The sequence below is a fragment of the Pteropus vampyrus genome, unplaced genomic scaffold, assembly GCF_000151845.1.
Source record: "Pteropus vampyrus isolate Shadow unplaced genomic scaffold, Pvam_2.0 Scaffold72, whole genome shotgun sequence".
Classification (NCBI taxonomy): domain Eukaryota; kingdom Metazoa; phylum Chordata; class Mammalia; order Chiroptera; family Pteropodidae; genus Pteropus; species Pteropus vampyrus.
Window position 1 is genome coordinate 285,398 of NW_011888853.1, and position 13,314 is coordinate 298,711.

General features: G+C 51.1%; 1 protein-coding gene across 4 annotated transcripts in view; it reads right to left on the reverse strand.

The window, feature by feature from the left end:
- Positions 1-13,314, reverse strand: part of SLC39A11 (solute carrier family 39 member 11) — a 229,639-nt gene that overhangs the window by 154,296 nt on the left and 62,029 nt on the right. For 3 of the 4 annotated variants that reach the window (XM_023531642.1, XM_023531641.1, XM_023531639.1), the window contains exons 1-2: positions 6,515-6,606; positions 3,119-3,237 (exon numbers count right to left, since the gene is read on the reverse strand). In XM_023531642.1, coding sequence (XP_023387410.1) covers positions 3,119-3,226 — 108 coding nt within the window. In that variant the 5' untranslated portion in view covers positions 3,227-3,237; positions 6,515-6,606. Of the gene's footprint in view, positions 1-3,118; positions 3,238-6,514; positions 6,607-13,314 lie in introns of those variants that run through there. The other variant, XM_023531640.1, reaches the window with a different exon arrangement.

Here is a 13,314-nt window from a genome sequence, read left to right on the forward strand (position 1 = left end):
CATCTCCTATTTCAGTAAAAAGTTTTGTTTTTAAGGAAGTGGCCTAAGTTAGGGATAGAATCGATAGCCACTTGAACACATCTCGGGCAGGCCGAGGAATGGATCGCCCGATCCCTGAGACTCCCACTCAGATGTGGGTAGCTAGGGCTACCGGCTCAGTCCTCTCCAGCCACAGGCAGCCTCTTCTGCCCTCTGAATGGCTCTGGGGAAGATGGAAGGTTTTGACGCCGGGGAACCATACAAATGACATTCTTTTCTAAGCACTCCTGGATGTAAGCCAAGTTAATCTAACCAAAGAATTTAATCAAACCGGACGATATAATAAAGAAGTCGAGTGAAAACATCGTACTGGCATTCACATGGGCCTCCAGAGGAGAAACACTATACTTTTTTTAAGGTCGATAAGCCTGTTATTTCCCTTTCAGACATTTATTTCAAGAAACGAATCAGTGTGCGCTCAAAGATTTGAGTTCATCATAATGCTATTTCTAAAAGCAAGGGAAAAGGGCGTGACCTCATGGTCTAGCAGTTAGGGACTGGATAAATACATTGCAGTACATCTTTATAACGGGTATTACATAGCCATTTAAGTAACCAAAGTAATAAAAAAAAAAAAATTAGGGAAATAGGAGTAGATGCTTATGATATCAAGTGAGAAAAGCTGGTAATAAAACATTACAAACAATTTGATCCCTATTATGTACATATTTATCCATATTCAAATACAACTGAACAAATTTGAACAAATGTTTTTTTCCTTTCTAAGAAGTGGGATTAGAAACTTTTTAAAAATTATTTCTTTGGGCTTTTCCATATTTTACAAGTTTCCTACAATTAAAACCTGACTTTTTAAATCAGGAAAACAAATTCTGAGAGAGGCTACATGGATGCCGGCAGCAGCAGCAGATGGCAGACGTTTGAGTGTCTCCAATCTCACTGGAGCGACCCTCTCCACAGCCCCCATTTCAATCGGGTGAAAACTGAAGTTTGCTCAGGGAGACAGTGCACCTCTGGACTCGGGGCTACGGTGGCCTTTGTCTCCCCATGCCGTGCCCCCTCCCATCTCTCACGCACACCTGTGCAGGAAGAGTTAACACAGCCCTCCCGAGCCCACTCCCCTTAGAAGGCCCTGCTTTCAAGGCTGCTCCTTGGCTGGCTTCTGGGAACTTGGCATTGGGACTGTTCCTTCCACTTCCTAACTGATAGGGTGGGTCACTGTGCCTGTTTTTCAAACCAGGCGATTTATGCTTTCCTTCGGGGAGTCTGGGATTTCTGGAGCGGCAGCATATAGCATGCCCACGTGGCCAGCGGCCAATAAAAACCTCGGGGGCTGAGTCTCTAACGGGCGACCCTGGGCAGACACATCGCAGCGTTACTGCCTTCTTCACTGCTGGGGCACAGAGCACTCTGTGCCTCCCCGCAGGAGGGAGGGGCGTCGGAAGCCTGCGCGCACAGTTCTCCAGACTGTGTGGCCTGTCCTTTCACCTCAGCCATGAGGACAACTCTATGCTGAACCCCATGGGTCCTTCCAGTGAATCAGCGAATGTGTGGGTCGTCGTGGGGACCCCCTATGTGCCTCCACGTGGAAAAAGGTCTCAGCAGTTCCTTCTTCTGACCTGGGTGGTTACCCAAACACAAGCCAAATCAGGGGTTCTGCAGCCCCGGAGTAAAAGGGGGCCCCTCTGTGATGGCTCCCCCTTCTGACGAGCCCCCATAGGCCTGGCCAGGGCCACACGGGGCTATGAGGCTCTACTCACTGCAGCGCTGCCCTTAACTCAGATCCCAGCGGCAGCTCGGCCGCTAGACCCCAGCTAGTGCAACTCAGATCTCTCCCTTTCAACACACACACAGACTGGCGAAGGTGAAAACATGGCCTGCTCTGTCCCCAAAGGACACGAGGACAGGACCCAGGGAAATCTGGCGTGGCTGGCGTGGCTGTCACGAACAGGGAGGAGGGTTAGGCAAACTGGTGCCATTCCCTGGAGCAGAGGGTCTCTCATTCAGGGACTGGGTTCCAAATGTCTTCGCTACCTGTGGACAGTAGTAACCTGGGACTGGGGGTTACTACTTGTGTGTCTCGAGTTCCAAGTCTCGACAGGCTCCAAACCTCCCACTGGGGAGGGGAGGGGAGGGGACGGCAGCAGGGGAGGTCCCAGATCTTATTGCTGACATCGATACCTGCTTTACTGGTCTCTAACACCAGAGTGCCTGGCTTGCCAACTTCCTAGACGTGTTTCCGTCTCCGGAGCCGCCTCACAGCGTGTTTAAATAAATCTTAAATCACTTACTCACCTACCTGCCACTCCTACACCTTCTAAGCTGCATTCATCAAGTTATCCGAGGCTCGTTCTAGGACTATGGACAGGGGAAGTCCAGGGTCGAAGAAGAAAAAGGAATTTCGGGCACAGGAGGTGGGCGCAGGCTGTGGAGGAGAGGGGCGGGGTGTGCGGAATGTGGGGGAGGGGAGAGAGGGAGAGCACGAGAGTGTGTGTGGAGTGTGTAGGAGGGATGCAGGGTATGGGGCGGGACGGATGTGGGGTTATGGGGGACATAGGGGTGCACGGGTGTGTGGAGGCATAAGGATGAGTAAAGGTGGGTGGGGGTAGGGTGGGCTGGGGTGGGGGTCTGTAGGCCCATGGTGAGGCAGGTCTGAGTGTATTCATCCCAAAGCGGGTGGGAGAGGGAATGCAGAGCGCTGGGTTTGGGGTAAAAGAGAGGGAACGGATACCCTTCCTTTCCCCCAAGGTCTTTCCTACTATCCCAGCTAACTCCAGGCCACAGGGCAGGGCAGTCACACCCCAAACCTATTCTTCAGTCACGCGCATCACCTGCACCAGGCCTCAAAGAGACCACATGGGGGATGGAAATGAGGCGGAGGGCTGCCGGAGGCTCGATCACCGGCCTTCTCACTCCTACACCCCTCCAATCGGGAGAGAAGCAAGTGATGCCTCAACTGTAGACACCTGCCCTCCAGGGCTGGTGGCGAGAAGGGGGGAAAACGAGAGGGCGGAGAACCAAGGTCACCCACAACCTGGAGGTGCGGCCGGTGGCACTCAAGTCTGCCACCCTGCTGTGAGGAGTGTCTTCAGAGGCTGCCAAGCGAATCGGGGCAACTCACCTGTCCACTAGAGAACACGAACACGAGGGCTGCCCCAGCCGCTGTCATCCCCCAGGTGAAGAAGGTCCCCAGCAAGGCCTGGAACACAGAGCTGTGGCCTTGGAGCATGCTGGATACGGCTGCGTGAAGAGAGCGAGAGGGTCAGCTGCCAGCAGTCCCTTTCGGTGACGTGGGCGTGTTCTACGCTGTTCTGACCCCCTCCGCCTGAGCTGGCCTGTGTCTGGGTTGGTGTGTGCACCTTTCCACCACAGCATGGGGGACACACGGGGCATGGGTGTGTGGGGCATAAGGATGATTTTCCCTCAATGAAATCATCTACCTCTGAGAGACGTGGGGACGGCTAGGGAGACAGCAGAGAAGACGCTGTGAAAGACGTTACGACACTGAGAAATAGTTCCAAAGAGAAGGAGCTCAGAGAATGTGGAGTATTTAGCCTGGAGGAAGGGAGCACGGCCTGCGCACGGCCTTCTCGCACCCATTCTGCCTGTTCCTCCCACCCGTGCCGGTCATGATTCTGTCTCCTCCAAATTCAGGTGACTAGCTCAGGTTCCCTCTTAAAACTCTTCCCCCTAAGTCCTGATCTAACCTTCAACAGCTCCCCGTGGCAGCTCCCATGGCCTGCCAAGGGCATAGACCATCGACTGACTTTCAACCAGCCCACCGATCCAAGCCTGCGTCTCCATTACCACCGTGCCCTGCGTAGGCACCATACTCCAGCTCAACCAAATGATTTACGACACCTGGGCCCAGCCCTACCTGGTCCTGCTCCGACTCTCTTCACGCCTCCCCCCCGCAACCTGCAGCCATCAGACCCTGAGCATCCTGTTGCCCGTCTAATGCCAACGTCAATGTCCTGCTTTCCCACGCTCTCCACTCCCGTCCCCGTGCCCATCTTTGGTGCTTTGTGTGGGCCTGTATCCTTCATCTTATATCGTTTGCTGCTTAAGAAGAGAGATGGTGCTTTTTCCCACTGGGTACCCCTGGAAATAGAGCTTCCTGGCACCCCCCAAAAAAATGCTTGCTGAATTACTTATGGCACCTTGGACAAGCTCACCTTGATAGGTCACTCAGCTAGGACAAAGGAACAGCCACTTCCCCCAGCCAACTTCTGAAGCTAAAGTTATGCCACTGCTCACTGAGGAAGGAAAAGGAAAAACCATTCTTTTTTTTTTTTTTTTTTTTTTGCTCAGAGATCCTCCTCTAGACTTAAATATGTTTTAACTCCTGTCTTTGAAATGCGAGGGAATCAGACTCTGTGGAAAGTTACAAGGCGAAGAAACCCATCTGTTGAAAAGCCTTGTGTTTTGGTACACAAACATCGGGGCGTAGGGCCTCCTCACCTCTCAAAGGGCTCATTCAGCTTCCTACCCGTCTTCCAGCGCCCGCATGGCTGGGCACGGCCCCCCTGGCCTCAGCCCTGCCAGGCCCCAGCGGCCTCAGGAGCCAGCAACCCTGGGCTAATGAGGCCACCTCTCCCTATTGACCCCAGAAGGAAATCGAGACAAGGCTGTAAGGGGCCCTTAGCCACGGGGGTCAGCAGCACAGCTAGGAAGGCTGTGGGTCCAGGTGAACTCAGATAAACCCAGATGAGCCCAAGGGAACCCAGGCTTGGCCCAGGTGCCAGGAAACCTCCGAGAGAGACAGCATCCATGGATTCAGATTGTGTCTCCATAGTCTAAATGGAACTCAGGATGGTGACACCAAATACGAAAAAAAAAAAACAATAAAAAAAAAAATGCACCTTTTCCATACACCGTCTGGCTACATCACCCTGAAAAGGATGGTCCATGTTTGTTTTTAAAACAGGACATCTGGATCATGACACCAATCTTCTATTTCTAGCTGCTTGTGGATAAAATTTCAAACAGCTTTTACAAAGAAAGGCACTTGGCTATCATCCTCTTAGTATTTAGGATCTAAAGCAGGTCATAAAAAAACACACACACACACACATACTTTTTTTTTCCTATATCAAATGTGCCTTTTATCATCTGCATTTCCCAAAAGGCCAACGTCAAGGTGGGTTTTGTGGGCTGTTGTGCAACAAGGGACCTCGAGAGTGTTCCTAGCAGCTAGTGTGGGGAGGTGGGGGAGGACACACGCTTCTACGCCTGTGTCCGTGCATGGCCAAGCATCCTGAGATGTAAGAAAACGGGACACACAGGGAAAACCGAGGCCGCCATCCTTCCCACCCCAACGGTCGCAGCATTTATCCCTGGCCACACAAGCCCAGGGCCTCTTGAAGAAGTTTCCTCCCTTTGCCATTTTAAAAAAGCTTGGAAGCTACCTAGAAATGCAGACTCTCCGGCCGCACCCCAGACGTGCTCAAGCAGAACACACACCTTATCGAGTTCGGAGCGGGATTCCTATGCGTATGAAAGGGGAAAGCACTGGTCTAAAACTGGAACAGCTCCGACAAGACAAAGAGCTTAGAAAGTGGTTCTCCTGCCCTACGAGGGTTGGCAAGGCCCACGCAAAGTCACAGGACGGTTTTCTCCAGGACGTAGACCAGTAGCACCCTCGGGACAGGGAGCGTCAGCCCGGGCACCTCGCAATCAGCTTCTGCAATGGGGCCCCGACTTCCTCTGGAGGTTAACTGATAACCCTTCATTAGTTTGTGGGAAGATTATCTCAGGCTGCCGACACCGCCCCGCGCATGTGCACCCTCTACTCCAGCCGCACGCGAGGTGCTCTCTCCCTTTTAAACCTGTTGCCCGGATTCCAACAGTCAGGCGGCTTCAAAATGCTGCTGAAGCTGCACAGGTGGAAACAGCGCTTCATGGAAGTGCACACGCCGGCCCTGACTCCGCCAGCGGAATCCAGCGAAAGGATTCGGGTTTGGGCTGCTAGGACTGTGGAAATTCTCCAGTGTGCACACACTCTTCAAAGTGTGATTGGGGGGACCAGCTGACCTGGGCATTGGGGGGACCAGCTGACCTGGGCATTGGTTGCAAATGCACCACCTCAGGCCTCCTGAACCTTAACCAGATCCCCAGTCAAGTTCAAAAGAACCAGCTGACCCCCCAGAGCCCGTGGGAGGGGGCACGGAGCAGCTGGCACTACAGCCACCTCCGTTCCCAGGGCTCCAGGGTCCCCCACACGCCCACCGTGAAGCACTAAATGAAGGGGACCTTGGAGAACCACAGTCAAAGGAAGAAGGCCAACGCCCTCCTACTTGCCGCGGAGGCGGGCAGAGGGAGATCCGGGCCCCCTTTCTCCCTCCTCTGCCACCTGCCAAAGGCGCACTGCTTCTCCACCAGCCCCCTCCTCTCCCAAGGGCACCCCCTTCCAAACTCCACGTTGCCCTTGCAAGTCCCACACTCCTGTCCTGATGACCCCACACCCCCAGGCCTCCAGCCCGACCGAAGGCGCTGAAGGACAGAAAAGCCGACTCACTAGAGTGCCCTCTCAAGCCCCCACGCCACTTCCATCAGCCCCCGCTGCCGCTGGCTCGCCGGCTCCACTCCCGAAGTCACTTCCTGCTTCCCTCCCGGCACACGTGGCCCTCCAGCCTCCAGGCCCCGCCCCGTCCCGCCGTGATTGGCAGATCCTGCCTGGAGAATAAATTCTCTGGTTCACAGCCTTCTGCAGGCTCGGGAATGAATAGATGGGGCGGGCAGAACAGAGTCCTGAGGCCAAGCGGAAAGAACATTCTGCATGTATCGGTCTTAAATGAAGCCAGAGAAACCGGAGGAAAGAGCAGCTTTGTAATATCCCTGATATCTTTGGGCCGCTGAGCCCACGCCCTGAGGGAGCAGTTCAGGATGCGTTTGAGAGCGATTGGGGGGCGGGGGAGCGGTGCTGGGATCTCCCACCATCAGCGTCATTATCTAGGTCAATGGTCCTCAAACCATACCTCCCATCAGAGTCACCTGGAGTGATGTCAAAATACGAAATGCAAGCACCCCCAGAGGTTCCGGTTCTGGAAGTCTGGGTGTGGCCTGAGAATTTCTGTTCTGAACATAAGTTGCCGATGCTCCCCCTTTCCCTCCCCAAGGGTGACATCAGCAGAAAAACTGCCCATGACCACAGGGGCCACAGACCAGAGGACCCTACAGGAGCAGGCCTGTTGTGCAGCTGAAGTCAGTCATTAGCACTGATGATGGCACCCCATCCATGCACCAGGAAGATGGCATGGTGACTGTCGGGCAGTCTCTGCCCTCGGGAGATTCCCAGACTAGGGAAAAAGCCGGACTAGCTGTCTTGGTCAGCTCCAGCTGCCATAAGAAATGTTTCTGTTGCGTATAAGCTCCGCAGTCTGTGGTGTTTTGTTACAGCAGCATGAACTGGCTGAGACACCCCATTTTACGGAAAAGGAAACTGAGACTCGGGAAAGCTCTGCAGTGAGCCCGGGTTGACAGGGCAGTGTGGGAAACCAAGCCCAGCTGACTCCAGAGGTGGTGTCCTTCCTGCATCAGACGCTCGGGGCTCACGGGCTGGGACTGGACACTCCGACCAGCAGAACCTCTCAGTTCCCTTAAACCACACCGGTGCCCTAAAGCGGAGTGGCCAGTGCCCAAGAGACAGATTCCACCATTTCCTACTTTCCCAATGAACCTGTACACACACACACACACACACACACACACACAAACATATGCAAACTGCCTTTTTATCACTCTCTTATGGTAAGAAGTACCAGACTGCCCACCAGAAGAAAATGCAGTTTCCTTAACGCTAAGCGCAGTGGCTCTTCCCTCTAGCCCGTCCCTGTTCTCCCGCCACAGCAAACGTGCCTTGCAGCCTCCATAAACGGGGAGGAGAGGAGGAGCGACGGAATGTGCAAGACCGAACCAGAGCGATGGCTCATTACCAGGTGGCAGGGTGCTTTGCAGGTGGCGAGGGCTGCCTCCCAGGTGTGGAAAGGCCATAAAACTAATCGACCTTGACAATCGGCGAAGGAATCTCAGGGCAGCAAAGTGGTGGCCCTGTCCAGAGGAATCACCATGTGCGCTTCTCTCTTTCCCTTTCTCCCTCTCTGAGGTCGCATTTCCCTTAGAAAGTAAGATGGCAGTTGAGAACAGGCTTTGGAATCTGACAGCCTAGAAGGAATCCCAGAGAGTTTCCTGGGACAAACTGCCCAATCTCTCCCAGCCTCAGTTTCTCCATCCTGAGTCTGGTAATAGTAGCCGAGTGCTCTCTCAAGGTCACTGTGCCTAGAGTGAGGCACCCAACACCTAGCCCAGCACCCATCATGACAGTCTGAATGAACAGTTTCTCTCGCCCTCTCTCCTGCTCTCATTTACTTATTCATTTATTCAAAAGACACTCCGTGAGGCTCTGTTCTGCGTCGGGCACTCTGCTGCACCCTGGTATACTGAGGTCAACTAAACACGGTGGCTTTGCCTCACGTGCCCTTTCTTGGCTTCGTTTCTCTCCTTTCCCCGAAGTCTGATCACAGAGACTTCGGGAATTGTATAACCTTCAGAACCCCCCAAAACCTGATCACAGAGACCTCGGGAGTTCTGAGACAAGCCTGGGACCTCCAGTTCCAACCCTCAACAAAGTATGGATGATAACCACCACCCCGCCTCACCTCAACCGGTATTTAAAGACACTCATGGGATCACAGAAGTAAAAGTAATATGCAGTTTACGGAAGTGCTATCTCCCTCCCACCCATATATCCAGAATTCAGCTACTTCTCTTCATTTCCATTGCTGCCACCGTTCCCCAATCTAACGGCTTTGTCCCCTCATCCTGTCTGACCTCCTAATTGATCTCCCTGATTCCCCATTGTGCAGCCCCTCAGCAGACCGTTCTCCCAACAGCAGCCAAAGCGATTTTCTTAAAGATATAAGTCCAATCACATCAACCTACTACTGCAAACCCTCTGAGGACTCCTCGTTGGAATAAAACTCGAGCTCCCTCCCTTAACCTGTGAAGCCCTACGAGACCTGGCTCTGCTCAGTCCGACCACTATACCCCTTCCTCACTCGGCTTCAGCCAAGCTGGTTGGCCTCGAACGCCAAGCTCACTTCTGCCTCGGGGCCTTTCCACTCGCTGTTCCCTCTGGAACACTTGCTTAGAACCTGGTGCATCCGTCTCTCAGATTTTTCACCTGCCTGGCTCCCTCTTGTCATTTGGATTTCAGCTCAAATGTCACCTCTGCAGAGGCCTTCCTTGAACACCCACTCTGATGTAGACCTTCCGAACTTCTTTATTTTCTTCATGGCGCTTCTGGATATCTGGCATGCCTATTTATTCAGTCCCCCCAAATGCAAGCTCCAAGACAGCAGTGCCGTGTCCCCAGCGCACGACACATAGTAGACATTCACTACTTATTGAATGGATAAGTTACTCAGATACAAAAGTGTTACTTGTTGGCTATACTTTACATATTAAAGACCTTCCTGAGAGTAATGAGAAAACAGTACGTGTCTATTGGATCAGATTGTCCCAACTACTTCCATTGTAACTTGATAGTCATCCAGGGCTCTCAGCCAAGGGTGATTTTGCCCCACAGGGTACAAACGGCAAGCGGAAGGGTGCTAGTGGGTAGACACCAGGTATGCTTTAAAAAACAAACAAAAAAAAAAACAAACAACAACAACAACAACAATGCCCAAGGCAACCCCACGACAAAGAATTATCCGGCCCAAAATGTCAATAGGAATCCTAGTGTAAACCCATAAAGTAATCGTTTTAGTGTGTTTAATAATGATAAAATCACTCTATAAAATTTAACATGCCCTTTAAGAAGCAACTGGTATCAGTCAAGGCACTGGGTAGCACGTGATTTACCCAAAAATGCAAGAAAGAAGGGTACCACCTGCCTATTCCAGCACAATCGGTGCATAAATATACGTACAATCAAACATGCTATGTGCTCAATTTCCTCTACCCCTTTGGTTCTTGATTATCTAAGGTCCTGAGGACATCATCGGGACACTATGACATCACAGGGCTTCCTAAATGAAAATGCCTGGGCTTTGGCAGTGAATCCCCGACAGGTGGGTCAGATCGGGCTGCCCTCAATGGAGAAGAGAGTCTAACCAGCCTTTCATTTCCTAAGCACCATCCAAAGGAGCCAAGAGTGACCTGGTGCCACTTTTCAGAGCCTGGTACAGGGAAGAGCTGCCCTCGAGGGCTCGAGGGAGAAACTGAGTCAGCAGTCAGGTCCTTTCTCACCTTGGTCTAAATGACTGATTCTGAACCTGCACCACCTATGTTCAAGCGGGGGCATAAAAGTACAGGCTCTACTGACTTCATACAAATCCATTGTTGGAAGAGGAGTTTCTAGCACTGAGATGGATATTAAAAAGCAAACCCAAGCTTGCTCGACTGCTGACTTAATAACCTATGGAATTACTAGATAAAAACCACCAGATTAAATTGAAATTAAACCTGTCTCTGAGATAATAATCAACATAAATCAGTTTTTCTGAATTTTCCATGTTTGTTTCAAACGTGTCTCCTGGCATCTCATAAGTAATTCTGTGGAGGCCATCTTGCTAGGTTCGCCGAGGGGAACCACTGAACAAATAAATTCTATTTATCAAGCCTGTTCCTTTATAGCTGTATAGATCAATGAATGACCTATTGGTTCACTCACCCATTCAGCAAATGTTTATTGCACACCTACTGTGGGACAGGCATGCGTGAGGCCCTGGATACGCACCAGCAAGTGAGACAGACAACCCGTGCCCTCACGATGCTGTCAGTCCCGATGCTCTGTGCACGGCGCTGCGCGTTATAAATTAAGGCTTATTGTGAAAGCTGTCGTCTCATTTTTCAGCTGCTCCTTTCCTCTTATTTCTCAGGCAACATCATGCCTTTCTCTGCTGGAAGTCTCTCCAGACAGTGAGATAATCAACAGGAGATAACCCTCTTCTGTCGGTGGACAGAGAAGCAACTGTGAGGGGGTTGCTGGGAGTAGAACGTGTTCTGCATGGGTGGGCGCCGGGCTACGTATCGGCGCTGCTGATAATTGCCAAAAGAGGCCTCAGAAGAAAAGGACCTCACTCTACGTCTTGTGATTCCTTTTCTTTCTAAAGTACTATTCATATTCATACCTAAATTTCTAATTTTTTTTCTTAAAGAGGACCCTTAAAATTGTATAACCTTCAGAACCCCCGAAAACCTGATGCCACTCGGGGTGGATGTTTAGAGGTTTAAACTGGAAAACAAACAGCTTCCACTGGTAGGCAGACGTCCTAATCCCTGAAATGTATGAACAGGTGCCTTCCAGGGCAGGGAGGTCTTTGCTCATGTGCTTACGTTAAAGATCTTGCATGGGGAGATCATCCTGAATGATCTGGGCGGGTCCGCTATAATCACAAATGTCCCTTGTAAGGGAAAAGAGGGGGCAGCAAAGTCACAGCATCGCAGCCGTGAGCCGGGGAACGCGGGCAGCATCCAGAAGCTGGACAAGGCACGAAGTCGGATTCTCTCTAGAACCTCCAGCAAGAATGCGCAGCCGATGTTAGCAGTTGATTTTAGCACTTCTGATATCTGGAACTAAGAGATAATAAGTTTATGTTGTTTTAAACCACGACATATGTGATCATTTGTCCCAGCAGCAATAGGAAACCAGAATACTGCCCTCTGCCTGGACGTGTCTAATTTCACCGACATCTTTCTCCAGCGGCTGTACGAGCCACCAGAAACCACCCTCGGTCCTTCTCGCTGTCATCGGTAGGTGGGACCGGCTACATGATTTGCTGGGCCTGATGCAAAATGAAAATGGGAGGCCCCTTATTCAAAAGGCAGGAAAAAAGTGCCATTAAAAAGTACAAAAATATAAAGCTCTTTCCTTTCTTCTGCGTCTCTCCTCTGCTCACTGCAAACTTTGCTTACAAAACACCAGTTCAGAGATTAAATTACTGAGAATTTCAAGACAGTGAAGCAGAGCATTAAACCAAACAGGGAGCCTTTCTAAGTGTGGGGTCCGGAGCGACTGTAACAGGTCTCTGACCACGTGAGGCCGGCCCTGTCACTGACACTGGGGTGGCAAGCCAGGCCGAGGAAGGCCACGATGTCGAAATTAGGAAATAGGAAAATGGTTGGTGATTCAGCAAAAAAAGCCCACAGAGCGTTTCAGGACTCGGGCATTCGTGATGGAGGGACAGCGCAGAGGAGACCACGGCTGGAGCCCGAAGTCCTGATACCAGCCAGGCAGGGAGAGAAGGAGCAGACACCCTACCAGGGGTCCCTGGGTCTTGGGAAGGACAGATACTATTTCCTAGTGGGATGATGGGACGAGGCAAGGAAGCAAGCAGGGCCACCTCGGCCATCAGAAACTAGTGACCAGTATCTGCTGGAGTTTCCAGATTTTCCGGGGGCCTATGAAATGCTTAAGAATTGAAAAAAAATAAAATAAATGCATATATTGGCTTTGGGGTTGAAAAAAAAAAATCCTGTAGAAATTTAAATTAATAAATCCTTAACTATAAATTAATTGTTGACTTCGGTAGTCATAAAACTTTAATCACACTCAGAAAACAATCTGAGGCTTAGCTTTTCTCACTTCCAGACGACTCCTAAGTATGCATAATAATGGCCGAGAAATCACAGCCAATCATAAATCAAATAAGTTTAGAGCCAAAAAAATTTCAAAAGCAAAATTATAGAAAATCTGATTATTTTTATGGGGTAAATAAGTACTCAATGTGAAATGAGGGAGCATTTTAATATGTTCGGTGCAATACAACGTGAGAGCTCACAAAGCAGGGGTTTTCTGGGGGCCTACAAAGACCTTAAGAGGCCCCAGGGAATGGGGAAGGAGCCCAAACTCCAAGAAGCTTTACTCTTCTCTCCAGGAGAACACAGAAAATGGGATGGTGGGGAAGGAAGCCCCTCAAGTACAGAAGAGAAAAAGGTAGGGAGGTGGTCTCTTAACCTTCTAGACTCAAAGAGAGAAGCAGAGTCCAAGGCCCTCCAGATCCCCTCAGTGAGCTTGATGGCAACGAGACCGGGACTCGAAAGGGACGGCTCCTGTATGAGGTCGTCTCAGAAGCCCTGGGCAGTGCAGTGAATGGTGGCCCCTAAGAAAGATCTGTCGAAATCCTAACCCCTGTGCACGTACCCTTATCTGAGAAAAGGGTCTTTATGGATGTCATTAAAGATCTCAAGATGAGATCATCCTGAATTAACCAGATGGTTTCTAAATCCTATGACACGTGTAGAACTTACAAGAGACAGAAGGGGAGAGGCAGGACACGGAGAAGAGAAGGCCGTGAGAAGACGAGGGGCAGA